Source organism: Schistocerca serialis, chromosome 5 (genome assembly GCF_023864345.2).
Source record: "Schistocerca serialis cubense isolate TAMUIC-IGC-003099 chromosome 5, iqSchSeri2.2, whole genome shotgun sequence".
In the NCBI taxonomy this organism is placed as follows: domain Eukaryota; kingdom Metazoa; phylum Arthropoda; class Insecta; order Orthoptera; family Acrididae; genus Schistocerca; species Schistocerca serialis.
Window position 1 is genome coordinate 755,726,642 of NC_064642.1, and position 25,932 is coordinate 755,752,573.

General features: G+C 40.2%; 1 protein-coding gene across 6 annotated transcripts in view; it reads left to right on the forward strand.

The window, feature by feature from the left end:
- The window catches only part of LOC126480941 (acyl-coenzyme A thioesterase 13-like), a 39,837-nt gene that overhangs the window by 10,738 nt on the left and 3,167 nt on the right, over positions 1-25,932 (forward strand). For all 6 annotated transcript variants that reach the window (XR_007587483.1, XR_007587482.1, XM_050104359.1 and 3 more), the window contains exon 2: positions 15,147-15,331. Coding sequence is in view for 4 of the 6 variants with exons in the window: in XM_050104359.1 (XP_049960316.1) it covers positions 15,147-15,331 (185 nt within the window). In the remaining 2 variants the exon portion in view is untranslated. The remainder of the gene's footprint in view (positions 1-15,146; positions 15,332-25,932) is intronic.

Below are 25,932 nucleotides of genomic sequence, written 5' to 3' on the forward strand. Positions count from 1 at the left end.
AGCGGCCTTCGAGGTGACCACTTCTCTCATCTTTCTTTTCTTACGATGGCACTTATTCACTGGAATATTCGCAGCATTCGCTCCAATCGAGAGGACTTGAAGTTGCTGCTCCGCTTGCACTGTCCGCTTGTCGTAGCCCTCCAGGAAACGAAGCTACGCCCATGCGATCAAATTGCCTTGGCACACTACACCTCTGTGCGTTTTGACCTACCCCCTGTGGTCGGTATCCCAGCTCATGGAGGGGTTATGTTGCTGGTCCGGGATGATATTTACTACGATCCCATCACGTTGCACACCGGCCTGCAGGCAGTTGCCATCCGTATTACTCTCCCCACTTTTACGTTTTCCTTTTGTACCGTTTACACTCCATCGTCATCTGCCGTTACCAGGGCAGACGTGATGCAACTTATTGCTCAGCTACCTGCACCATTTTTGTTAACTGGAGACTTCAATGCCCACCATGCCCTTTGGGGCTCTCCAGCATCCTGCCCGAGGGGCTCCTTGTTAGCAGACCTTTTCAACCAACTCGATCTTGTCTGCCTCAATACTGGCGCCCCTACTTTTCTTTCGGACACATCTCACACCTATTCCCATTTAGACCTCTCTATATGTACTCCCCAACTTGCACGCCGGTTTGAGTGGTATGCACTTTCTGATACATATTCGAGCGACCACTTCCCGTGTGTTATCCATCTCCTGCAGCATACCCCCTCTCCGTGCTTCTCTAATTGGACCATCTCCAAGGCAGACTGGGGGCTCTTCTCTTCCAGGGCGACCTTTCAGGATCAAACCTTTACAAGCTGCGATCGTCAGGTCGCACACCTCACGGAAGTCATTCTCGCTGCTGCTGAATATTCCATCCCTCACCCTCCTTCTTCTCCACGTCGCGTACCGGTCCCCTGGTGGACCGCAGCATGTAGAGACGCTTTACGTGCTCGTCGACGTGCTTTACACACTTTTAAACGCCACCCTACAGTGGCGAATTGTATCAATTATAAACGATTACGTGCTCAGTGTCGTCGTATTATCAAAGAAAGCAAGAAAGCCAGCTGGGCTGCTTTCACAAGCACCTTCAACAGTTTTACTCCTTCTTCTGTTGTCTGGGGTAGCCTGCGCCGGCTATCTGGCACTAAGGTCCACTCACCAGTTTCTGGCTTGAAGGTCGCGAATGACGTCCTTGTGGCCCCTGAGGCTGTCTCCAATGCCTTCGGGCGCTTTTTCGCAGAGGTTTCGAGCTCCGCTCATTACCACCCTGCCTTCCTCCCCCGCAAACAGGCAGAGGAGGCTAGGCCACCTAACTTCCGCTCCTCGAATTGTGAAAGTTATAATGCCCCATTCACCATGCGGGAACTCGAAAACGCACTTGGCCGATCACGGTCCTCTGCTCCAGGGCCAGATTCTATTCATATTCAGATGCTGAAGAACCTTTCTCCTGCGGGTAAAGGTTTTCTTCTTCGTACATACAATCGCATCTGGATTGAGGGACATGTTCCCGCATGCTGGCGCGAGTCTATTGTTGTCCCGATTCCTAAGCCGGGGAAGGACAAGCACTTGCCTTCCAGTTATCGACCTATCTCGCTTACCAGCTGTGTCTGTAAAGTGATGGAGCGAATGGTTAACTCTCGATTGGTTTGGCTGCTCGAGTCTCGACGCCTACTTACCAATGTACAATGTGGATTTCGTAGGCGCCGCTCTGCTGTTGACCATCTGGTTACCTTGTCGACCTTCATTATGAATAACTTCTTGCGGAAGCGCCCGACCGCGGCTGTGTTCTTTGATTTGGAGAAGGCTTACGACACCTGTTGGAAGGCGGGCATCCTCCGCACCATGCATACATGGGGCCTTCGCGGTCGCCTCCCTCTTTTTATTCGTTCCTTTTTAATGGATCGACAGTTCAGGGTACGTGTGGGTTCTGTCCTGTCCGACACCTTTCGCCAGGAGAATGGGGTGCCACAGGGCTCAGTTTTGAGCGTCGCTCTCTTCGCCATCGCGATCAATCCAATAATGGATTGCCTCCCAGCTGATGTATCAGGCTCCCTTTTCGTGGACGATTTTACCATCTATTGCAGCGCGCAGTGTACACGTGTCCTGGAGCGCTGTCTTCAGCGTTCTCTTGACCGTCTTTACTCCTGGAGTGTCTCCAATGGCTTCCGTTTTTCTGCCGAGAAGACGGTCTGTATTAACTTCTGGCGCTACAAAGAGTTTCTCCCACCGTCCTTAAGACTCGGTCCCGTTGCTCTCCCAATCGTGGAGACAACCAAATTTTTAGGCCTTACATTTGACAGGAAACTTAGCTGGTCTCCACATGTGTCATATTTGGCCGCCCGTTGTACCCGTTCTTTAAATGTCCTCCGTGTTCTCAGTGGTCTGTCGTGGGGAGCGGATCGAACCGTCCTACTTCGTCTATATCGGTCGATCGTCCGCTCCAAGCTGGATTATGGGAGCTTCGTATACTCCTCTGCACGGCCATCCATCTTACGCCGCCTCAACTCCATACAACATCGGGGTTTACGACTTGCGATCGGAGCATTTTATACCAGTCCCGTAGAGAGTCTTCATGCTGACGCTGGCGAATTGCCACTCACCTACCGGCGCGATATACTGCTTTGTCGGTATGCCTGTCAATGCCCGACCATCCGTCTTATCGTTCCTTTTTTGACGACTCTCTTGACCGTCAATACGGGTTGTATGTCTCTGCTCTGCTACCCCCTGGCGTTCGCTTTCGTCGCCTCCTTCAACACCTTACTTTTTCCCTCCCTGCAACCTTTCGAGTGGGCGAGAGCCGCACGCCACCTTGGCTCCAGGCTCAGGTCCGCATTCACCTTGACCTCAGCTCGCTCCCAAAAGAGGTCACCCCCGGTTCGGTCTACCACTCCCGTTTTTTGGAACTTCGTTCGAAGTTCATCGACATGACTTTCATTTATACAGATGGCTCTAAGACCAATGACGGGGTCGGGTGTTCCTTTATTGTCGAGGCACAAAGTTTCAAATACCGGCTCCATGGCCATTGTTCGGTCTTCACAGCTGAGCTCTTTGCCCTCTACCAGGCTGTTCTTTACATCTGCCGCCACCGACATTCTGCTTATGTCATCTGCTCAGATTCCCTGAGCGCCATCCAGAGCCTCAGTGATCCGTACCCGGTTCACCCTTTCGTACACCGGATCCAACGCTCTCTTCAGCAGCTGGTGGACGTCGGTTCTCCAGTTAGCTTTATGTGGGTTCCGGGCCATGTCGGTATCCCTGGGAACGAAGCTGCAGATGCCGCGGCCAAGGCTGCGGTCCTCCAGCCTCGAACAGCTTCTTGTTGCGTCCATTCGTCCGATTTTAGCAGGGTGATTTGTCGGCGCATCTTATCTCTGTGGCATGCCGATTGGGCTGCACTTACCGACAACAAGCTTCGGGCTTTAAAACCTCTTCCCGTGGCTTGGACGTCCTCCTCACGCCCTTCTCGGCGGGAGGAGGTCGTTTTAGCCCGGTTAAGAATTGGACACTGCCGGTTCAGCCATCGCCATCTGCTGACGGCTGCGCCGGCGCCGTTCTACCCATGTGGGCACTTGCTGACGGTTAGACACATTTTAATGTCCTGTCCAGATCTTAACACACTGCGCCTTGATCTTAACCTGCCAAATACTTTCGATGCCATTTTAGCGGATGACCCACGAGCAGCTGCTCGTGTTCTTCGTTTTATCAATTTGACGCACCTCGCTAAGGACATTTGATGATGCTGTTTTTTAATCCTATGCCTGTCAGTCTGTCTTTTATCGTGTTTTCCCTTTTAGTTGTTGTGGTCAACTTGTGCCTCGCGGTGCATTCTTAGAGTAGTCAGGGCGCTAATGACCATTGAAGTTGTGCGCCCTAAAACCACAAAAAAAAAAAAAAAAAAAAAAAAAAAAAAAAAAAAAAAAAAAAAAAAAAGGAACTGATAGACTGATAGTATTCCTGACTGCATCATAAAGCAATGTATTACAACATTCTGCTGCCCCTTGCAGATACAGTCAATTCATCATTTCTGACAGGCACATTGCAGACTGTTTAAAGAATGCTAAAGTGGTCCCTATTCATAAGAAATGAGACAAATCAAATATAGAAAACTGTACACCAATTGCCTTATTATCAGCCTTTAGGAAAATCATAGAAAAAGTAACATATAATACGTTAATGAAATTTTTTTAGAGAAACAAAATTCCCACTGATACTCAGCATGGATTTTAGAAAAATAAATCAACAACTAGTGCCATCTATGATTTATACACAATGCCCTGCAAACATTCGACAGAAACAAAGTGCTCTGGCAATTTTATTTTATTTTATTTTTCTCCAAATGACGCAAGCGTCCTTATTACAGGAAACACCACAAGTTAGCTACAAGTAGTTGTAAATAAAACTACAGCACATCAAAACAGGTGGTTTGAAGGGAATAAACTACTGATAAACACCAAAAAAACATTTCTAAATTTCTGTTTAAAAGGTGAACCATGCAACAACCAGTGTGACAATAAATTCCAACAAAATTACATCTTCTCTGGAATGAAAGTTTTTAGGCATGTGGCTGCAAAATAACTTCAGATGGCATACGTATATGAACAAAATAAATTGGTCACTAAATCAAATATGTTATAGTCTGTGGTTAGTCTCTACCAAAGAAGTTTTAGCACTGTTCAGATTGCCTACTTTGCTCAGTTCCATAGCATCCCACTGTGTGGATTTATATTCTGGGGTAACACACTACCTAGTTCACTCATTTTCTTAACCCAGAAAAGAATTATAAGAGCAATGCAATATGCTCGACAAACATTCTTGCAAGCCCCTCTTTCAAAAGTCGTCAATCCTTCCCCTTGCTTGTATTACGTACTAGAAATCTGTAAGTATGTTAGAAATAATTTAAAAGATATAAAGGAAAATTTTAATAGTGCTGAACATGATACAAGACAAAAGGAAAATCTTCATGACCAGTCAGTGAGTACCTCAGCCTAGAAAACTTGCACAATAAACAGTGGTATACAAATTTACAAGAGTATTCCACATAAGGTAAAAATCATATCATCATTCCACTCTTTCGTAAAACTCTAATGGCATTTTTATTAGATCAATGCTTCTACTCAGTAGCAGCATTTTGAGAGCATTTGAGATACAAAAGACTTGAAACAAGACAGTGCGGCTACTGCAAGTAGTGCAAGCTCTTTTGTGGATAATTCTAAAATTTGTGTATCTACTGAAATAATACTGTATTTTAACAGTGCTGTGTTATGTTACATTTTGTTTTGTGTTTGTTCTATGTGGCACAATCTGGAAAGATTTTTTGGATGAATGAATAAATACAAATAAATTTTCCTATAGGCAGCACCTATCTTTCCCCTGATCATACATGCTTCTACATTCTTGAGTTTGCCCTCTAAGAGTTACTGCTTAAGCATTTTCGACTTTTTGTCAATCTCAGTTTTTTTCAAATTTGCATTTGCTCTCGCCTGCTTAATTTGCTGCATTTTTATTTTCTCCTTTCATCAGCTAAATTTAGTATCTCCTGTGTTGTCCAAGGGCTTGTTTTTTGTCTATTTGATCCTCTACTGCTTTCTATATTTCATCTCTCAAAGCTACGCATTTGTCTTCTGTTGTATTCCTTTCCCCTGTGTCAGTCAATCATTGCTTAATGCACCCTATGAAACTCTCAACAAGTTCTGTTGTTTCAGTTTATCTAAGCCCCATCCTGAATTTCCCACTTTTCTCCAAATTCTTGAGTTTTGTTCTGCTGTTAACAACCAGTAAATTATGGTCAAAGTCAACATCTACCTCCTGGAAATATTTTGCAATTAAAAATCTGTCTTACTGTCATGTAATGTAGCTGAAACCTTCTCATATCTCCAGGTCTCTTCCATGTATACAAGCTCCTTTCGTAATTCTTAAACCAATTCTCCTACTATTTTTCATTCTCTTCCTTTTCATACTTTTGAATTCTAGTCCTCGCCATAAGCAAATTTTCGTCTCCCTTCACTATCAGAATAATTTCTTGTATTTTACTTCACAGTCTTTCAATCTCTTCATCATGTAGCTGGTAGGCATATAAACTTCTACTTGGTGGGCATTGACATCATGTCTGTCTTGGTTACTATAATGCATTCTACATTCTGTTCATAGCAGCTTACCCACTTTCCTATTTTCTTATCCACTATTAGACCTACTTCTCCATTACCCATTTTGATGTATTTATAACCTTGTACTCACTTGACCAGCAGTCTTGTTCTTCCTACCATCATACTTCACTAATTTCCATTATAGGCCTACTAATGTCAACCTATACATTTCCTACGTGATTAAGGGATCTAGCATTCCACATTCCAACCCATAGAATGCTGGTTTTGTTTTTCCTGAAGATGTCTTCCTGAGTAGTTCGTGCCTGGAACACTCAATAGAGGTTATTTTACCTCTAGAATATTTTACCCAAGAGGATACTATCATAACTAAGCCGTACAGTAGAGCCATATGCTCTCGGGAGAAATAACAGTCTACCAGTTTCTCCTTGCTTTCAGCTGACTGTAGCACCAACTTAGCAAGTCCATATTGGCTAACTTTTCAAGACCATATCTGTCAATCATCCAGATTGTTGCCCCTGCAACTACCAGAAATGCTACTCATCCATTTTTGGAACCACATGTAGCTCTTGCCTCTCCACAGATACCCTTCATTGTAGTTTCATCTACAATACAGCTGTCTGTCTCTGAAGCATACAGGCCACACCACCTCAACAAGGTCACAGGGGTAAGCTATTAAATATCAAAGAAGAAGTTAAAGTAATTGTTCAGGAATTCTGTTACTCAAAAATAATACACTTCTATGATAAGGTTACAGAACCTTATAACACATGATAACAAATGGTTGGACAATGAACAGATGGAGGATAAGGCATTGGACTCATGTGTGGTATTCTTGTTCCTATCCAGCCACTCTGGTGCAGGTTTCTCATAGTTTCCCTAAATCACTTCAGGTGAATGTTGAGGAGGTTCCTTCAACAGGGCCATGACTTATTATCGACACTATTCTCAGCTGATTAAGATTTTGCAGTCTCTCCTAAGACACTGATGTCTATGGGAATTAAGTTACAGTCTTCCTTCTTTCAGCTACAAATACAGTTTGAGGAAATAGTGGCAGATCTATATTTGTACAGAATCTGAGAAAAGTACTGATTCCAAAAACAGTCAGTTATCCCAGGATTTCTAAGGGCCTTGTCTTTTTTCCTAGTTGCTCCCCTCCTGCCTTCACTATTTCATTTCTCAAAGGTACCCATTCATTCTCTGCTGTTTTTCTTTGACCCATTTCAGTCAATAATTGCCTAATGCTCCACCTGAAACTCTCAACTTCTGGTTGTTTCAAGCTATCCAAGTCCGGTCTCCTTAATTTCCTAGCTTTCTGCATTTTTCAGCATTAATCTGCATGTCCCACATCATAAATTGTGGTCAGAGTCCACATCTACTCCTAAAAAACTTTTCATTTTAAAATCTACTTTTCAAGTCTCTGTCCTACCATCGTATAATCCCTCTGAAGCACTACTTGTCACTAGGTCTCTTCCATGTGTACTGTTTCTGATTTTCAACCGGTAGCAATCATTAAATTGTTCTTTGTACAAAATTCTATCAGTTCCCTTCCCCCTTCATTTCTTTTCCCAATCCATATTTCCATGCTGTTACCCCTTCTCTTCCTTTTCCTACTATTAAATTATAGTCCTCCATCTCAATTGAATTAATATCTCCCTTATCATATTGAATAATTTCATGTTTCAGTCTATTCATCATATGTGTGGCTAATAGGCATACATGTGTGTTCTGTTGTGATGAATCATAGATTGTGTTTATTTTGGCTATGATAATCCATTTGCTATGCCGTTCACTGTAATTCTTCCACATTCCTTTTCTTCTTATTCATTATTACACCTACTCCTGCATTACCGTATTTCATTTTGTGTTGATAACCCTGTATTCAACTGATCACAACTCTTGGTCTTCTTACCACCACAATCTACTAATTCCCACTATATCTAATGTTACCATATTTAACCAAAATATTGGTGGATTAAAGAAAAAAGTAGATTCTCACAAAAGTAAAGTAAAAATAACGTTACCATTTTTCACCAAAATATTCCGGGATTGAAGAATAAAGTAGATGAGCTACTGGTTTGTTTAGATGACATTGAATCTGATAATGTAATAGATATACTATGCCTGTCTGAGCATCACATTGTGTCTGATATGGAAAAGGTTATAAACTAGCTGCACATATGAGTAGAGAGATAAAGGTGAGGAGGAGTTGCCATATATGTCAAAAGTTATCACTGTGTAAAAAGCTTAGATACAAAAAGTTTTGTTTAGAGCAACATATAGAAGCATGTGCCGGTCAACTTAAACTGAAGGAGGGCTCTTTTATAATTGTAACAGTATATAGGTCCCCTTCAGGAAACTTTCATTTATTCCTGGAAAATTTGGACGCCTTGTTGTGCTATCTGTCAGATAGGGGAAAGCAAATTATTATTTGATTCACTGAAAGAGTGTAATAGGAATAATGACCTGGAAGTCTTGCTTGGTTCTTTCAATTTGACATCCGTCATTAATTTTTCCACTTGGGTAGTAAAGGAAGCAGCACATTGATATATAACACTTTTATAGACCAAGATAAGTTTAAAAACATAAATTCTCTTCCTGTTGAGAATGACCTTCCTGATCATGGTGCTCACCTAGATTAGATTAGTTTTTCATTCCATAGATCAGTGCTGAGGAGATCCTCATGGATGTGGAACATGCCAATTTTTTTTTAAGCTGAAATAACGATACTAATAGTATGAGTATATACAACACATCATTTTTTTAAGCTGAAATAACAATACTAATAGTGTGAGTATAGACAATACATCATTTGTTTCTTTTAAAAAATTCATCAATGGAGTAGAAGGAGTCTTTCAGGCTCCTTTTAAACTGATCTTTATTTGTTACTAAATTTTTTATGTTTGCTGGCAAATTATTGAAGATGAGTGTTCCTGAGTAGTGGACCCCTTTTTGAACTAAAGTAAGTGCTTTTAAGTCCTTGTGCAGATCATTTTTGTTCCTGGTATTGTATGTATGAACTGAGCTGTTTGTTGGAAAAAGAGATATATTATTTAGGACAAATTTCATTAAGGAGTAAATATACTGAGAGGCAGTAGTTAGTATACCCAGTTCTTTGAAGAGGTTTCTACAGGACGTCCGTGAATTTACTCCACAAATAACATGTATTACATGCTTTTGGACTCTGAAAACTTTTGTTTGACTTGAAGAGTTACCTCAAAATATTATACCATATGACATTATGGAATGAAAGTAGGCAAAGTATGCAAGCTTTTTCATTTTTTGTTGCCTATGTCTGCTAACACTCGAATTGCAAATACAGATTTGTTAAGGCGTTCCTGCAGTTCTGTGGTGTGCTCCTCCCAACTGTATTTATTATCAAGTTGTAATCCCAGGAATTTAAGCCTGTCAACCTCTTCTATCTACTCTTCTTGATACTTTATGCATATGCTGGGTAGAAACCTCTTACAGATTCTGAATTGCATATAGTGAGTCTTTTCGAAGTATAATGTCAATGAGTTGGCTTTAAACCATTTATTAATATCCATAAAAATATCATTAGCAGATCTTTCTAGAACTACATTTGACATACTTTTTATTGCAATACTTGTGTCATCTGTAAACAAAATGAACTCTGCTTCTGGCAGTGTAACTGATGAGAGATCATTAATGTACACAAGAAAAAGCAATGGCCCTAAGATCCTTGTGGGACACCACATGTAATTTCTTCCCATTCTGATGATGACTGATGACTTAATTCACTAGTCCCTTGCACTGACACCCTTTGTTTCCTGTTAGCGAGGTATGACTTGAACCATTTTGCAGCACTGCCCATGACACCATAGAATTCTAATTTAGTTAAAAGTATGTTGTGTCTCACACAATCAAATCCTTTTGACAAATCACAGCTAGTTACAGTATATAACATAGCTCCATTCAGTAATTCAAAACTACCCTCCAAAGTTGTGCGTTCAATTAATGTCTCAACAATTAAAAATTTCAGGGAAAAATCTTCAGCAGTTAGACTGGGATGAGGTGTACAAGGAACCTGATGCTAATTTAAAATGTAACTTATTTCATGGTACACTTGTAAGAGAATTTGAAAAGTGTTTCCCCAAGAAAGTAGTTAAATCTAATTTAAGAAACCATGCAAAAAACCTTGGCTTACTAAAGGAATAAAAATATCTTGTAACCACAAAAGGGAACTGTATCTAACAACAAGAAAGAGTAATGACCCAGAAACAGCCAAATATTATAAAAACTACTGTGCTACATTAAGAAAGGTTATTAAAAAGTCCAGAAGCATGTGCATCATGTCTGAGATTAATACCTCTGATACCAAAATCCAAACAGTTTGGAATATTATTACATGGGAAACAGGGCAACCAAGAGTACAGGATGACAGCATTACCATCAAAACGAGTGGAAACTTGACAAACAACAAGCCGGAAGTCGAAAACATTTTGAATAATCATTTTTTAAATGTTGTAGAGAAAATAGGATCTAAATGTTCATTAGAAGAAGCAAGGCAGTTAATGGAAGAGGCCTTACCCACACAATTTGATACAATTGAAATTCCATCCACCTCTCCTGAAATTAGGAAGATTATAAACTCTTTCAAGAATAAAAGCTCACTTGGAATTGATGGCATTTCCAGCAGGATAATAAAAGCTTGTTCCCAAGAGATAAGTGGGATTCTTAGCCACATATGTAATAGCTCTCTGAAGCAGGGTATTTTCCCAGATAGACTGAAGTATGCCATTGTTAAACCACTGCATAAAAAAAGGGATACGTCTTATGTCAACAACTACCGCCCAATCTCTCTTCTGACTGCCTTATCCAAAATTCGTGAAAAAGAAATGTATTGTAGAGTAGCTTCACACCTTTGTAAAAATAAAGTTTTAACAAAATGTCAGTTTGGTTTCCAAAAAGGTTTTTCAACAGAAAATGCTATACATACTTTCACTAATGAAATATTAACTGCTCTGAGTAATCGGAAGTCACCTGTTGTGATTTTTAGTGATCTCTCAAGGACTTTTGATTGTGTAAATCATGGAATACTTGTAGATAAGCTCAAGTACTGTGGTATGAATGGGACAGCGCTCAAATGGTTTACATCATACCTAACTGGAAGAGTGCAGGAAGTTGAAATAGGTAGTTCACATAATATGCAAAAAGCTGTTGATTTCTCAAACTGGGGAACAATCAAGAATGGGCTGCCACAAGGTTCAGTCTTGGGTCCTCTGTTGTTCTTAATATATATTAATGACTTGCCATTCTATATTCACGTAGATGCAAAGCTGGTACTTTTTGCCGATGATACAAGTGTAGCTATCACACCCAACAGACAAGAATTGAAATTGTAAACGATGTTTTTCAGAAAATCATTTTCTCTGCAAATGGGCTCTCATTAAACTTTGACAGAAAACAGTTTATACAGTTTCACACAGTAGATTGAGTGACACCAATAATAAATATAGACTTTGATCATAAATCCGTAGCTAAAGTAGAATATTCAAAATTTCTAGGTGTATGCATTGGTGAGGGGTTGAACTGGAAAAAACACACTGAAAATCTGCTGAAATGTTTGAGTTCAGCTACTTATGCTACTAGGGCCATTGCAATTTTGGCGCTATACCTCAGTAAATTAGCTTACCATGCCTATTTTCATTCTCTGCTTTCGTATGGCATCATATTCTGGGGTAACTCATCATTGAGTAAAAGTGTGTTCATTGGACAAAAGAGTGTAATCAGAATAATTGCTGGAGCTCATCCAAGATCATCCTGCAGACACTTATTTAAAGAGCTAGAGATCTTCACTGTAGCCTCACAATATACCGGGTGATCAAAAGGTCAGTATAAATTTGAAAACTGAATAAATCATGGAATAATGTAGATAGAGAGGTACAAATTGACACACATGCTTGGAATGACATGGGGTTTTATTGGAACCAAAAATATACAAAAGTTCAAAAAATGTCTGACAGAGGGCACTTCATCTGATCATAATAGCAATAATTAGCATAATAAAGTAAGACAAAGCAAAGATGATGTTCTTTACAGGAAATGCTCAATATGCCCACCATCATTCCTCAACAATTGCTGTAGTCGAGAAATAATGTTATGAACAGCACTGTAAAGCCTGTCCGGAGTAATGGTGAGGCATTGGTATTGGATGTTGTCTTTCAGCATCCCTAGAGATGTCAGTCGATCACGATACACTTGCGACTTCAGGTAACCCCAAAGCCTATAATCACACGGACTGAGGTCTGGAAACCTGGGAAGCCAAGCATGACGAAAGTGGTGGCTAAGCACACATTCATCGTCAAACGACGGGCGCAAGAGATGTTTCACACGCCATCTGCCGGACATTTTGTGAACTTTGTTTTTTTTTGCTCTATTAAAGCCCCATGTCATTCCAAGCATGTATGTCAATTTTCAAATGTCTATCTACATTATTCCGTGGTTTATTAAGTTTTCAAATTTATACTGACTTTTTGATCACCCTGTATATATTCACTTATGAAATTTGTTATTAACAATCCAAACGAATTCGAAAGTAATAGCAGTGTACATGGCTACAACACTAGGAGAAATAATGATCTTCACTACTCAAGGTTAAATCTAACTTTGGCTCAGAAGGGGGTAAATTATGCTCCCACAAATGTCTTTGGTCACTTACCTAATAGCATCAAAAGTGTGACATATAGACATATAGCATTTAAAAGGAAATTAAAAGAATTTCTTAATGGCAACTCCTACTCATTAGATGAATTTTTGGATATAGTAAGTGGGTAATTTCCCCAACCCCATATATATATATATATATATATATATATATATATATATATATATATATATATATAATGGAAGGAAACATTCCACGTGGGAAAAATTATATATAAAAACAAAGATGAGGTGACTTACCGAACAAAAGCGCCGGCAGGTCGATAGACACACAAACATACACACAAAATTCAAGCTTTCGCAACAAACTGTTGCCTCATCAGGAAAGAGGGAAGGAGAGGGGAAGACGAAAGGAAGTGGGTTTTAAGGGAGAGGGTAAGGAGTCATTCCAATCCCGGGAGCGGAAAGACTTACCTTAGGGGGAAAAAAGGACAGGTATACACTCGCACACACGCACATATCCATCCACACATACAGACACAAGCAGGCATATTTGTTTTTTTATATATATATATATATATATATATATATATATATATATATATATATATATATATATATATATATATATATATATATATATATGAAGTGTCGTATTCATGATCTATGGAACAAGTACTAATCTAATCTAATCTTCAACCTGACAGTTTCTCTATTCAAGTTATCTAACAGATTTACACAATTGAGCAGGCTAACATTCCATGCATCAGTATGTAGAATACTAGATTTGTTTTTTGTTGCATAGTTCCCACCTGTAAATCTGGATAGCTATTTTGCTGCTGGAATACTTTACATAGAAGGGCACCATCATCATTAAACTCTACAGCAGAGCTGCATGTCCTCAGGAAATGTAACTGTAGTTTCCTCCTGCCTCCAGTTGTGTCTCAGTACCAACATTGAATGACCATGTTGGCTAATAAATATTTGTCTCTGTCAGGAAATCCATGTAAACTTTTAAGTAGAAGCGTCAGAGGAGAAGCACATAACATATAGCTGCATGACTAATAGAACTACAAACACACACCTTCATTACAACAGTACTTCAGTAGTTGGGTTGTATTTTGCAACAATATCTACTGCAATGTAGCATGTTTAATACAACCAGTAACATGCTACAGACACTCCTCATTGTGTTGTTATCAAAACTACAAAACCATGATTGCACCATAAGTTTACATGTATTTGTCAGCTCTTCCATTTTGTAAAGAATTTCATATTATTATTAGTATCATTATTATTATTATTTTTATTATTATTACAGTCACAACTTCTTCAGTCTTGAACTTCGTGATGCAGTTGATTTGTCTTTACCCGCCGTTAGTCATGCAGACTACAAGTGTAGCTCGCACAAACGCAAGTGACTGTCTTCCCATTCCAGATAGACACAGTAGCTTCCAGTAGGTGGGTTGGGAAAAAAAAAACACCTAAGGCAAAAATTTAAAGTTCTCTTTTTAAATTGGACTGCTCCTGTAGTCCTTGTGCCCAAACTTGTCCCATGGATGGAGGGTTAAAGTTGATTAGTTCAGGAAATTTGATTTAAAAGTATCATAAATTCATTACTATGCAGTTGAGAATGAATGACATAGCCAGTTTCGAAGATCAATTATTCCTGATTCGGAGCTGGTAATTAGCTTATCTTGAAATTTTTTAATTCAAAAGTTATTAATTAATTAAGATCCAATTTCAAGATACAGCCCATTTTTTGTACCATGTCACGTTTCTAAAAATTGTTCTGATGATACTGTGGCTCAAATTTTGTGAATATATTGATGTTCTTGGATTTTGTATATTTTGGATTTGAAGATAAATATTCTAAATTTAAACATTTGTTAAACAGATTACAAATGGCAGCTCTACCAAAGCCATGGAAAATATATTGCTTATGAAATCACAGTATCAAAAAGTAGTTTCTTGTGATTTTGCAAAACACAAGGGTGCAAATCATTTGGCACATGAAATAACTAGTCATAAAAATACAGTCTGGTTAACTCTATAATATTCACTCTTTAGAATTACTATTCAGTTCATCATCATCTTCTTCTTCTTCTTCTTCTCTCTCTCTCTCTCTCTCTCTCTCTCTCTCTCTCTCTCTCTCTCTCTCTCTCTCTCTCTCTCTCCCCCCCCCCCCCCCTCCATTTTTATTTTATTTATTTTATTTTTTTTAGCTCACAGTGATAACAGATGGAGAAACTTGACACAGTGGGGAATGAGGTGCAGTAAAAATATGTAAAAATGTTTCAACTACTAACAGCCATGCTTAGCAGAAAAAAATCCTATTAGTTGCTATCTAAATGATGTTTCTGAGTATTTTTGGTTAAATAAACTATATTTTCTCTCTTTCTGTGTGTATGAAATGTTCAATGTTAAATATAGGTTAGAATTGTATCTGCTGGAGAGGGGAAATGTCGAGGAGAACTTACCATTGCAGAGGAACATCAGAATCCACTAGGAACTATGCATGGTGGATTCATAGCAACATTGGTTGACCAGATGTCGATGTTTGCTCTTCAGACACATGAAAATGGACCTAAAGCTGTTTCTGTGAATATAAATGTGAGGTAAGTTTGAAATATTCACTGCAAAAATTAAAAGAGGAAACAAAAGACAGTGCATATGATGGGATTAACTGAACAGTGCTAACACACATTCACATATTAAAATAAATTTCGGAATGCACCCAAAGAAACAGAGAGAAAGAGAGAGGCAGAAGGCAGAGGGTAGAAGAGGAAGAAAAGGACTATGGAAGAAATTAGAAAGTTTAAGGTGGAAACTCATAAATTAAGACATGGGTGATAAAAAGTTGATAACAGCACAATAGAAGCTTCTGAAATGTGGTATTACAAAGATTGGTGAAGAACACATGGGTAGATTGGATAACTAATGAAGAGATGCTAAATTAAATGGGAGAGAAATGAGCTTTAATACTCAAAAAAGAAGGGGGTAAAAATGAAAGAGGAAGACCAACACTTTGATAAAGTAAGCATGTTCAAATGACTTTAGATTTTAATAGTTAATTAGAGATGATGAGACAGAAGGCCTAAACAATATCAGGCAGGCCTGTAGTCGTAAGTTAGACAGCCAATTCTCATCTGTGAATTTGTTTGAGGGCTCAAACGGTAGTTCAAGTGCTGCAGCCAGTATTCAGATATAGCACATTTGACACAAGCATACAGTGTCTGTGACGACTTAGTCAACCAAACTGTAACTTGTAAAAGATCCTTTTTTATGAGAATCAAGAGAATCACCAAATGTTTAAAACTGATATTAAAGTTGTTTATTTGTAACTTTGAGATTAACATTTGTAATCAGTACCAAAAATGTACACAATATTTGCTAAGACAAATCTGAATAGGAATATATTCATCTTTCTGCATGTATATCCAATCAGAGATATAATGAACCTTCATTGCAGGGAAAGGTGTGTGCCCTACTGAGCCTCAGCACCAGGTATCTGCCTTTCGTTTGATGGTGCTCTGTTAATTGACAATATGAACTCAATGTCCTGTGGGTTGTTTCAGATTGCTATCACCTCCACAGCCCTTTTCCAAATCAGCTAAAATGTCTTCTTTTAACAGTAAAGGAATAAAACTACATAGAAGAATAATATATCAGATTTAATACTGTGATAGTAAGCTAAGGCCTGTTTCCAGATTCAGAATTATCTTTTGGGAGAGGATTAATGATGAACTTCTGTTTTTTTGTTAAAGTAGTGAACTGGAAAGGAACTCCGTGCACAGACCAGTGCCTTTTTCTGGGCACAATTCTTGGTTGTCAGGACAGCCAGCAAGGAAACAGATGGATGCTCATTGTCTTTGTATCAAGCATTTCTTGATGTGTAATTTTGAAGAGCCCTACCACAAAAAGTGATGACTCAAGTGTGCAATTGTTACTGCATCTATATTGGTTCCGTTACTAAAGTCTGTTTTGATGTACAAGATATAGGGTAACTAGAATAATTTTGCTTAGAACAAGATACAAATATAAAAGTAAATTGTATGTGTAGTAGACTTCTGTCTGCATAGTATATATCCAGAACATTGTTTTATTAAGATTTTATTTTTTGGCAGAGAGGATCAGGTCATGAAGCCAATGGAAGTTTGCCTTCAGGTACTCATAAATAGAATAAAAAGTGTGTTTTATTTGTATTTCTTTACAGTGTTCTTAAAAATGTTGATTTTATTCCTGATGGACAGAGGTAGTTTGTTGAATAGTGGGCAGCCCAAATTTTGCATCCTATCGTGACTGCTCTACAATCTGTGGGTTAAGAATAAAATAAGGAAAGGAATTATAAATGACAGTATGGTAGGTCCATATGTTAGCTCAGCACATCTTACAACTGCTGTCTACAGGGATGTTATTCAGAACATTTTCCCAGACATACTACAGGACAAGCCCCTACAAATAAGGGAAAACATATGATTTATGCATGATGGGGCTCAAGCACATTTCAGTCCTGTTCCTAATGCAGAGAAGTTTCATGAATATAGCATGTAAGCTTCTGGAACCATGTTTGTGAGTGTTTGGAAAGGTGCAACAGTCCATTATCCAACAACTGCGTACAAATGTAAAAGTAAATGGAGGAAGCTTTGAACATTTGTTACGATTTTTTGACTCGAGAAATTTATAAAACTTCTTTTATTAGTAACACAGAAATAAAGGACATTTTCTTATTTTCATGTCGGGAATCCACTATGAGAGTTTGACAAATATTTCTGATACACCCATATAAAAGAGCAGTCATTTGTACTCAGGTGATTTGTGTGAAAAGATTTCCGATGTGATTATGTCTGCACAATGGGAATTAATAGACTTTGAAAGCAGAATGGTAGTTGAAGCTAGATGCATGGGACATTCCATTTCAGAAATCATTAGGGAAGTCAATATTCTGAGATATACAGTGTCAAGAGAGTACCGAAAATACTAGATTTCGGGCATTACCTCTAACCACAGACATCGCAGAGGCTGATGCCCTTCACTTAATGATTGAGAGCAGGGTTGCTTGCATAGAGTTGTCTGAAATAACCCCAGAAATGAATTTTGGATATAAGACAAACTCATCCATTAGGACACTACAGCAAGATTTGAGATTAATGGGCTATGACAGCAGACAACATGTGGTGCCTTTGCTAGCAGCACGACATTGCCTGTGGCACCTCTCCTGGGTTCACCACCACATCATTTGGGTACTACATGACTGGAAAACTGTGGCCTGTTCAGATGAGTCCTGATTTCAGTTGGTAAGAGCCAATGGAAAGGTTCAAGTGTGGTGCAGACACCATGAAGACCTGGACCGAAGTTGTGAACATCTTGTGATCTCAATGTGCAGGTTGGCGGTCCAACTGAACTGATGGTATTGCACTATCGTGTTATGCACATTCATTGTTAGGTGCAACAGGCAGAAGACAGAAGATGTGCTTTATTGGTGCTGCACATTTTAGGGATTTTGACCAAGATAAACTCGCGCTGCCGTCTTCTTCAGCACACCAGTGTAGAATTGTGCACAGAAACAGCTAAGTGAAAAATTCACGCAGTATGCATTTTTATTTATATATACAAGCCAAATTTGGAATTTTTCTCTGTGAGATGCATGTAGAAGGTTTGTGTGCCAATTTGAAGTTCTAGATTCGCATGTTTTACTGTACATGTTGCTTCCGCATAAGCTTTCACTGATGGTATCAATACCCATTTGCATCACAATATCTTGTGAAATATTGAACATTCGTGAGTGCCGCAGTAAAGTTGCACTGTAATCATCAATTGCAGGCATTAATTTATTTGTACTCTTCTAAAATTTTTGAGAACAGTAGGCCCATCCTCATTTAAAACAATGGACCTCTAATGTCATTGTATAATTATGTGAGAAATAGGTTATATTTGAGAATGTTCTGACACTTACAAAACATTTGTGGTTCACAGTTCTGCCAAAGAATACAGTCCCTTGTATTTGACTGTATATCAACACAAATAAACGTGTGTTATGGAAGCTGCCAATATCCTTTGCACAGTCTATGAGCAATTTGTAGTAAATCGGTGTCTGTGATTTACTTGATTTCATTTGATTTTGAAAGGGAAACTAAAACAGCTTAGGTCTAACCCGCCACTGCCCACACCGAAACCAAGTTTATTGTGCGGTATTGCTCCCTGTATATCTAGTAAAGCCAACCAATGCCCTTAAATAGTTCAAGGAGTCCCTTTGCCAGTTTTTTGTTAGACACAATTTCTTCAGGTCTGGTTGTCCCGAAGATTCTGTATCTTTTGCTGTCCAGTGCCATGCATTTGAAGATTAAATGTGATCCAGTTTCTTCATCCTCATTACAGCTCCTACATTTAGGGTCTTTTTCCATTATGCCCATTGTGTGTAGGTGTTTTTTGAAATTCCCATGGCCAGTCATCAGTCCAGTCTTGAGTTTGATTTCTTTCCTGTTCAATCCCACGACTACAGAGCTTCTTTTAAAAAATGGTTTGGGCATCATTACCTTACCATGTTTTTCTTTATGGACCTTGGTCCAATATTCTACATGCTGTTTCCTAAGCCAGTTCCATAGTTCTAGTTTGATCATAGCCTTGGTGATTGTCAGGACAGGTTCCAGTCCAATAAATGGAGTCATTGCTCCCATCCTGGCCAATCTGTTGGCTTGTTCATTGCCACAGATTCCTGAGTGGCCAGAGACCCACAGTAGGTTTACCCTATTGCTTCCCCTAGCTCCACCAGAGCCCTGTGGCCTTCTGCAACAACCTTAGATCTCATTGGAGGTGCTGCTAGTGATTTCAGGGTTGCCTAGCTGTCTGAATATATGTAGATGCTACAGTCCTTGTAGCACCTACGCATATTCTCCTCCACACATTCCCTGATTGCAGTAATTTCAGCTTGGAATACCAAGGCCAGTTTTCGTAGAGAGATGATATCCTCCAGTCTTGGCTAAACCCCATACACCCCTGCCCCAATGCCTTGGTTTGATTTCGACCCATCAGTGAACCAAACAATGTCCCCCATATGGTGTCGAACTGTTTTTTCCCCAGTGCTCCCTGCTTCCAATTATTATATTGTAAGGCTTGTTGAAGCAGTTGGGAGTTTTTATGTAGTCAGCCGGCATTTCCCCAGCCATTCCTATATTTACCTCACTCACTATCTTAGTGTTTGATTCAGGATATCCTAATGAGATCCAGTTTTTACCAGTTTTAAATCTGTATGCCCCAGCTGCTGCCTAAGGTGTAGTGGAGGCATGTCCAGCATGACTTCCATCTCAGCTGTTGGTGTGCTGCTAATTCTGCCTGTTATGGCTAAGCAGGCCAGTCTCTGCATCTTAGCAAGCTCCTTGGCTGCAACCTGCTGTTCTACCTTCTTGCACCACACTACGGCCCCGCAGGAAATCCTAGGTCTAACTACCGTGGTGTATATCCAGTGCATACCTCTGGGGCTTAGGCCCCAGTTTTTATCACAAGCCCTTTTGTACTCACTAGAGTACTTTTTACCTTGGAGCAGATGCTCTTAATGTGAGGGGTCCATGTTAGTTTCTCATCTAAGGTTACCCTAGATGTTTCACTATCCTCTTCACAGTTAGAGTTTCATTGAAGAGCTTTAGATTCCAACTTGAGAGTCAGATATACCTCTTCATGAATGTCAACACAACAATCTTCTTGGGATTAACCCTTAGATCCTGTTTAGTGCTGCAGTCTTGCCCAATGTCCAATCCTCCTTGTGCCATATTTCCAACTGTGTCAGTAAATTTACCAAGTATTACTATGAAAAGGTCATCTGAATATCCTTGGCAGAAGCATTGTCTGGAATTTAGTTCCTCAATGAATTCATTCATCACTAGATTCCACAATAAAAGGGGCAGAACTCCTCCTTGTGGGCAACCTCTAGTGGTGTTAATTATCATCTTTTCATTCATCATGTTAGCCTCTACCTTCCTTCGATTAAGCATGGCCCCGGTCCACCTACATATAGTGGTCCCTAGGTCATGCACCTCCGCTGCCCGTACCATGGAATCGTAGGTGATGTTACTGAAGGCCCCCTTGATATCCAGGAAGATGCAGAGGCCTATTTCTTGGAAAAGTGCTTTCTCCACCCTCCCAACGAGTTGATGGAGAGCTGTCTCACATGATTTGCCTGGTTGATATGCATATTGGTTTGAATGTAGAGGGGCTCTAATTAGTCTCGTCTCCCCAACATATACATTAACCAGTTTTTCCAATGTTGTGAGAATGAAGGAGGACAGACTGATTGGTCTCATATTCTTGGCCTTGGTATGATCAATTCTCCCTGGCTTGGAATGAAGACAACCTTCACTGTCCTCCAAGCATTGAGAATGATTCCTACTGTTAGGCTAACCCTGAATAACCTGCATAGGACTCTTATGAGATTCTCTCCTGCCTGTTGCAGGAGAGCTGGAAACATTCCATCTGGGCCAGATGACTTGAACGGTTGGAATGTTCCCACTGCCCATTGGATTTTATTGAAGTTCACACACTCCTTGACTGATTTCCAGTCCTCTCTCTGAGTGCCTGAGAACCATTGTCTCTCCGGGATCACATTCTGGTCTGTGTTGTCTGACAGAGCATATTGAGGAAAGTGAGTTTTGAGGAGCATGTGCCGTGTTTGTATATTCCCCATCCTTCTTTCTCAGTGTACCTTCTGTATTGGTTGGTATTCTGGTGAGGATTCTGTGGAGTCTGGCATGAGAAGCCATACTCTCCACTTCTTCACAGAGTGCCTTCCAGAATGCCTCCATTGCTTGTCTAATTGCAAGGTTGTAGTTGACAAGGGCCTCACGATGTTTTGCCTATTGTCCTTTATGTCTTGCAAGGTTAAACAGTCTTCGTATCTATTTCCTTTGCATTTCCAAGTTATTATTCCACCAAGGCACACTCCTATTTGTGCACTTCTTGATGATTTTTACAGTCGTCCTGACATGAGGTCACTATGGCAGAGGTAACAGCCTCTGCTACTTCCTCAAACTCTACTGGATTCATTATTGAGGTTTTAATTTCCAATAAGCCTAAGCAAGGTCCCTCCTATATGTTTCCCGTCTGTTCTCCTGGGATTCATGAATGTCATGGTCTGCCTGATTCCCATTTCAAGCTTTAATTTAACATACACGTGATCCGATGAGGATGGCTGTAACATCACATGCCATTGTTTGACATAGCTGCCCATCATCATCATCATGGAACCAAAGGTTATGTCAATTACTTCTTCCCTTCTGCTATTCCTGAATGTAGGCTCATGGCCCCTATTCAGGACCTCCAAGTTCTTAGCTAAAAGAGAGTCAAGAAGGTGCTCACCTCTACTGTTGGTGTCCTTGCTGCCACACTCTAGGTTGTGGGCATTGGCATCACATCCCACCAACAGTTGGTCGCCTTGCTGATGGCTAGCTTCTACCATTCTCCTCACCTCCAAAGGAGCTAGTTTCCTCCTCTGCACCCCAGACAAGGCTTTCATATTTATCTGGTTCAACTTCTTGGTTACAGTACCCACTTCTGGCTCAGGTCTAGACCCTGATTCAGTAGTGGGAATGCCTTCCATCGATCCTGACCCAAATGTTTGTGTGTCTGAGGTCTCAGTTTGCCCCTCAGTTTGTTTCAATTTATTTTCTTTAGTTGTGTCCGTATTGGTCCCACGAGATTTGGGGATCCACACGGTCCATGCCACAAATACCCCACACGGTGTAAGGCTAATTACTCAGGGATGTTGCCCGGTATCCCTGAAGTTCCGTTTGTGACACATCTTGCCATGTACCACACACCCCTCGGCACGGATCGCATCATGCCCTGGGTTGGGAAAGGGAATTGGTTAAGGACTAGGAGTGGATAGGGAAGATGGGATGTTGTGGGACACTCTTAGTCTGATCCATCAGCTGAGGTCTTCCTGGCAGTAGGTCCTCTACCTTCGGCATAGCCCTCAGCTTCACGCAGATATGCAAGCCTCTCCACCCACAGGGACAAGTGGTGTTCCCCTGGAGAGGTGTGCTTTACTTACTGTAGCAAATATTCTAACACACATGCTGTGTTACATCTAATTTTCCCTGAAAGAGGAGTAGCTCTATATATTATCCACATTTATCACAAATTAAATCCATTTCCGAGTTTGCTAACAACTGTCATTAATCTCAAAACATTTTAGGAAACTAGTAATTTTTACCATAAGCTTTTATGTCACCTCAATAGGAATCTCATTTGGTGTATTTGTCTCAATTCTTATAGGGAATTAGCAAATTTTTATCTCAACAGATTGAAAGACAATCAGCAGCCTTAACGTGTAGTCATTTGTTCACTGCCCTGTAATACAATGAACCATCCAAAATGCAGCTCCACGGGGAATAGTGTTATCAGACATGGGATGAGTTGGTTGACATTTGTAAGTAGCTGCAAATCACCCTGACTGCTGTCAAACAGTCCGCAGCTCGTGGTCTTGTGTTCTCGCTTCCCGTATACGGGGTCCCGGGTTCAATTCCCGGCGGGGTCAGGAATTTTCCCTGCCTTGAGATGACTGGGTGTTGTTGTGTCGTCTTCATCATCATCATTCATCCCTATTATGGTCAGAGGAAGGCAATGGCAAACCACCTCCGGTAGGACCTTGCCTAGTCTGCAGTGCAGGTCTCTCGCATTGTTCACTACGCTCCTCGGAGTATGGGACCTCATCATCTTCACTCTCAAACAACTGGCAGCTGCTGCAAATCAGTGTGTTAGAAGAGCTCCTGAGAGTCGTGTACCAGTGATACCTGTACCAAAGGTGCTTCAATCACTACCCTCTCCTGTGGATCCTGTCTCCCCTGCAGAGAGTACAGGATCTGTCATTACTCATCCATTTGACTATGAGTGACATGTCAATGGTAGATCTAGGCATCCTGTACAGGGTAGATGGGGACCAAGGAGGACTCAAGGTGTTGTATCAATCCCCCTAACCAACAAGTTTGAGCTGCTGTCTTTTAGTGAAACTGAAACTGAGGCAGTGGGCCTCACTTCACCTATGATAGGGAAACCTGCTTTATCCAGTGTCAAGAGGGCGAAGTGCAAAAGGGTAAGAGTCTATTAATCATTCGCAGTTCAAATGTATGGTGAATGATGGTCCCCCTTATGGAAATGGAAGCAAGGGACAGGAAAGTATACCAGGTGCACTCAGTGTGTATGCCTGGGGGCCTCATTCTCAACATGTTGAAGATGCTATTTTGGCAGCCATGGAGGTAACAGGGTGCAACCAAATTTCAGATTGTGGTGGACATTGGAAGAAATGATGTCTGTCGTCAGGACTCCGAGTCATATTTGGTTCATTCCAGTGATTGGCAGAGAATGTTGAGAAGACCAGCCTTGTGCAAAGAGTTTTAATGAAGCTCACAATTTGCAGCATTCTCCGCAAGACTGATCATGGCTCTTTGGTTCTGAGTTGAGTTGAGTGGAAGGACTGAACCAGAGAGAGACCTCAAAGGTTCTGTGACAAGCTTGACTGTGACTTCATGGAGTTGCATCATAGGGTTGAGAACTGTTGGGTCCCCCCTCCCAAGAAAACACTGAAGTATCAAAAGAAATGCCTCCCAGAGGTGAGAGTATTAAAATCCTGATGGTTAACTGCTGAAGCATTTGTAGCAAAGTGCCAGAGTTTGAAGCACTCATGAAAAGTAGTGAAGCTCACATAATATTAGGTACAGAAAGCTGATTGAAACCTGAAATTGATAGCAGTGAGACTTTTGGGGAAATTTTGCATGTATATTGAAAAGATAGGCAAATGGAAGATGGAGGTGGTGTATTTGTTGCACTAGACAAGGAACTCAAATCCACCGAGATAGGAATTGAAGCTGCATGTGAGATTATTTGGCAAGGACTCAGTATCAAGGGTGGGCATAAAATGATAATAGCATCTTTCTATTGCCTGCCAAACTCATCTCCTGATATAACTGAAAACTTAGAGCAAGCCTCAGTTCACTTGTATGTAAGTTCCTCAATCATACTGTAATTGTCAGTGAAGACTTTAATCATCCAACAATTAATTGGCAAAATTTGCAGTTTTCTTAGCGGTGGGCGTGATAAGACATGCTGTGAAATAGTACTAAATACCTTCTCTGAAAACTATCTACAATAGATAGTTAGGAACCAAACTTATGACAGAAATAGATTGGATCTAATGGCAACAAATAGACCTCACATCTCTGAGGATGTCCACATCAAAACTGGTATCAGTGACCATAAAATGGTTGTGGCAACAAGATTACCATGTAAAAAGGACAGCTAAACCAAACACAAAAATATACATGTTCAGTAAACTAGATAAAAAATCAGTAGTGTCATATCTCAATAAGGAACTTGAAACTTTTATCATAGGGCAAGAGCATGTAGAGGAACTTCGGCTCAAGTTTGAAAGAATAGTTGACCATACACTGGATAGAGATGTACTCAGTGGAACAGTTTATAATGGAGGGACCCTCCATAGTATACAGACACTGTAAAGAAACTTCTAAAGAAACAGAGATTACTGCATAACAGGTGTAAAAGAAAACATAGGGCTATAGATAAAGAGATGCTGAGTGAAACACATTTGGCTGTCAAGAAAGCAATACGTGTTGCCTTCAATGATTACCATAGCAGAATATTGTCAAATAACATTTCACAAAATCCCAAAGAAATTCTGGTTGTATGTAAAGGCTGTTAGTGGCACCAGAGTTAGTATCCCATCCCTGATGAATTAGACAGGAACTGAAATTGAGGGTAGCAAAGTAAAAGCAGAAATGCTTAACTCCATTTTCAAATATTCCTTTACAAAGGAAAATCCATGAGAATTGCCACAATTTAATTCTCATAGCACTTGAAATATGAATGAAATAGTATTAATGTCAGTGACATGGAGAAACAGCTGAAATCATTAAAATTGAACAAAGGGCCTGATGGAATCCATGTCAGATTCTATACTGAATTTGTGGCTCAGTTAGCCTCTCTTCTAACTATAATCTATTGTAGATCCCTCAAACAAAAAACTGTGCCCAGTTCTTGGAAAAAAGCACAGGTTGCACCTGTCTACAAGAAGGGTAGTAGAAGTGGTCCACAAAACTGTTGCCCAATGTCCTTGACATCCATTTTTGTAGAATCTTAGAACATATTCTGAGTCCAAACATAATGAGGCATCTTGAACAGAATTACCTCCTCAATGCCAATCAGCATTGATTCC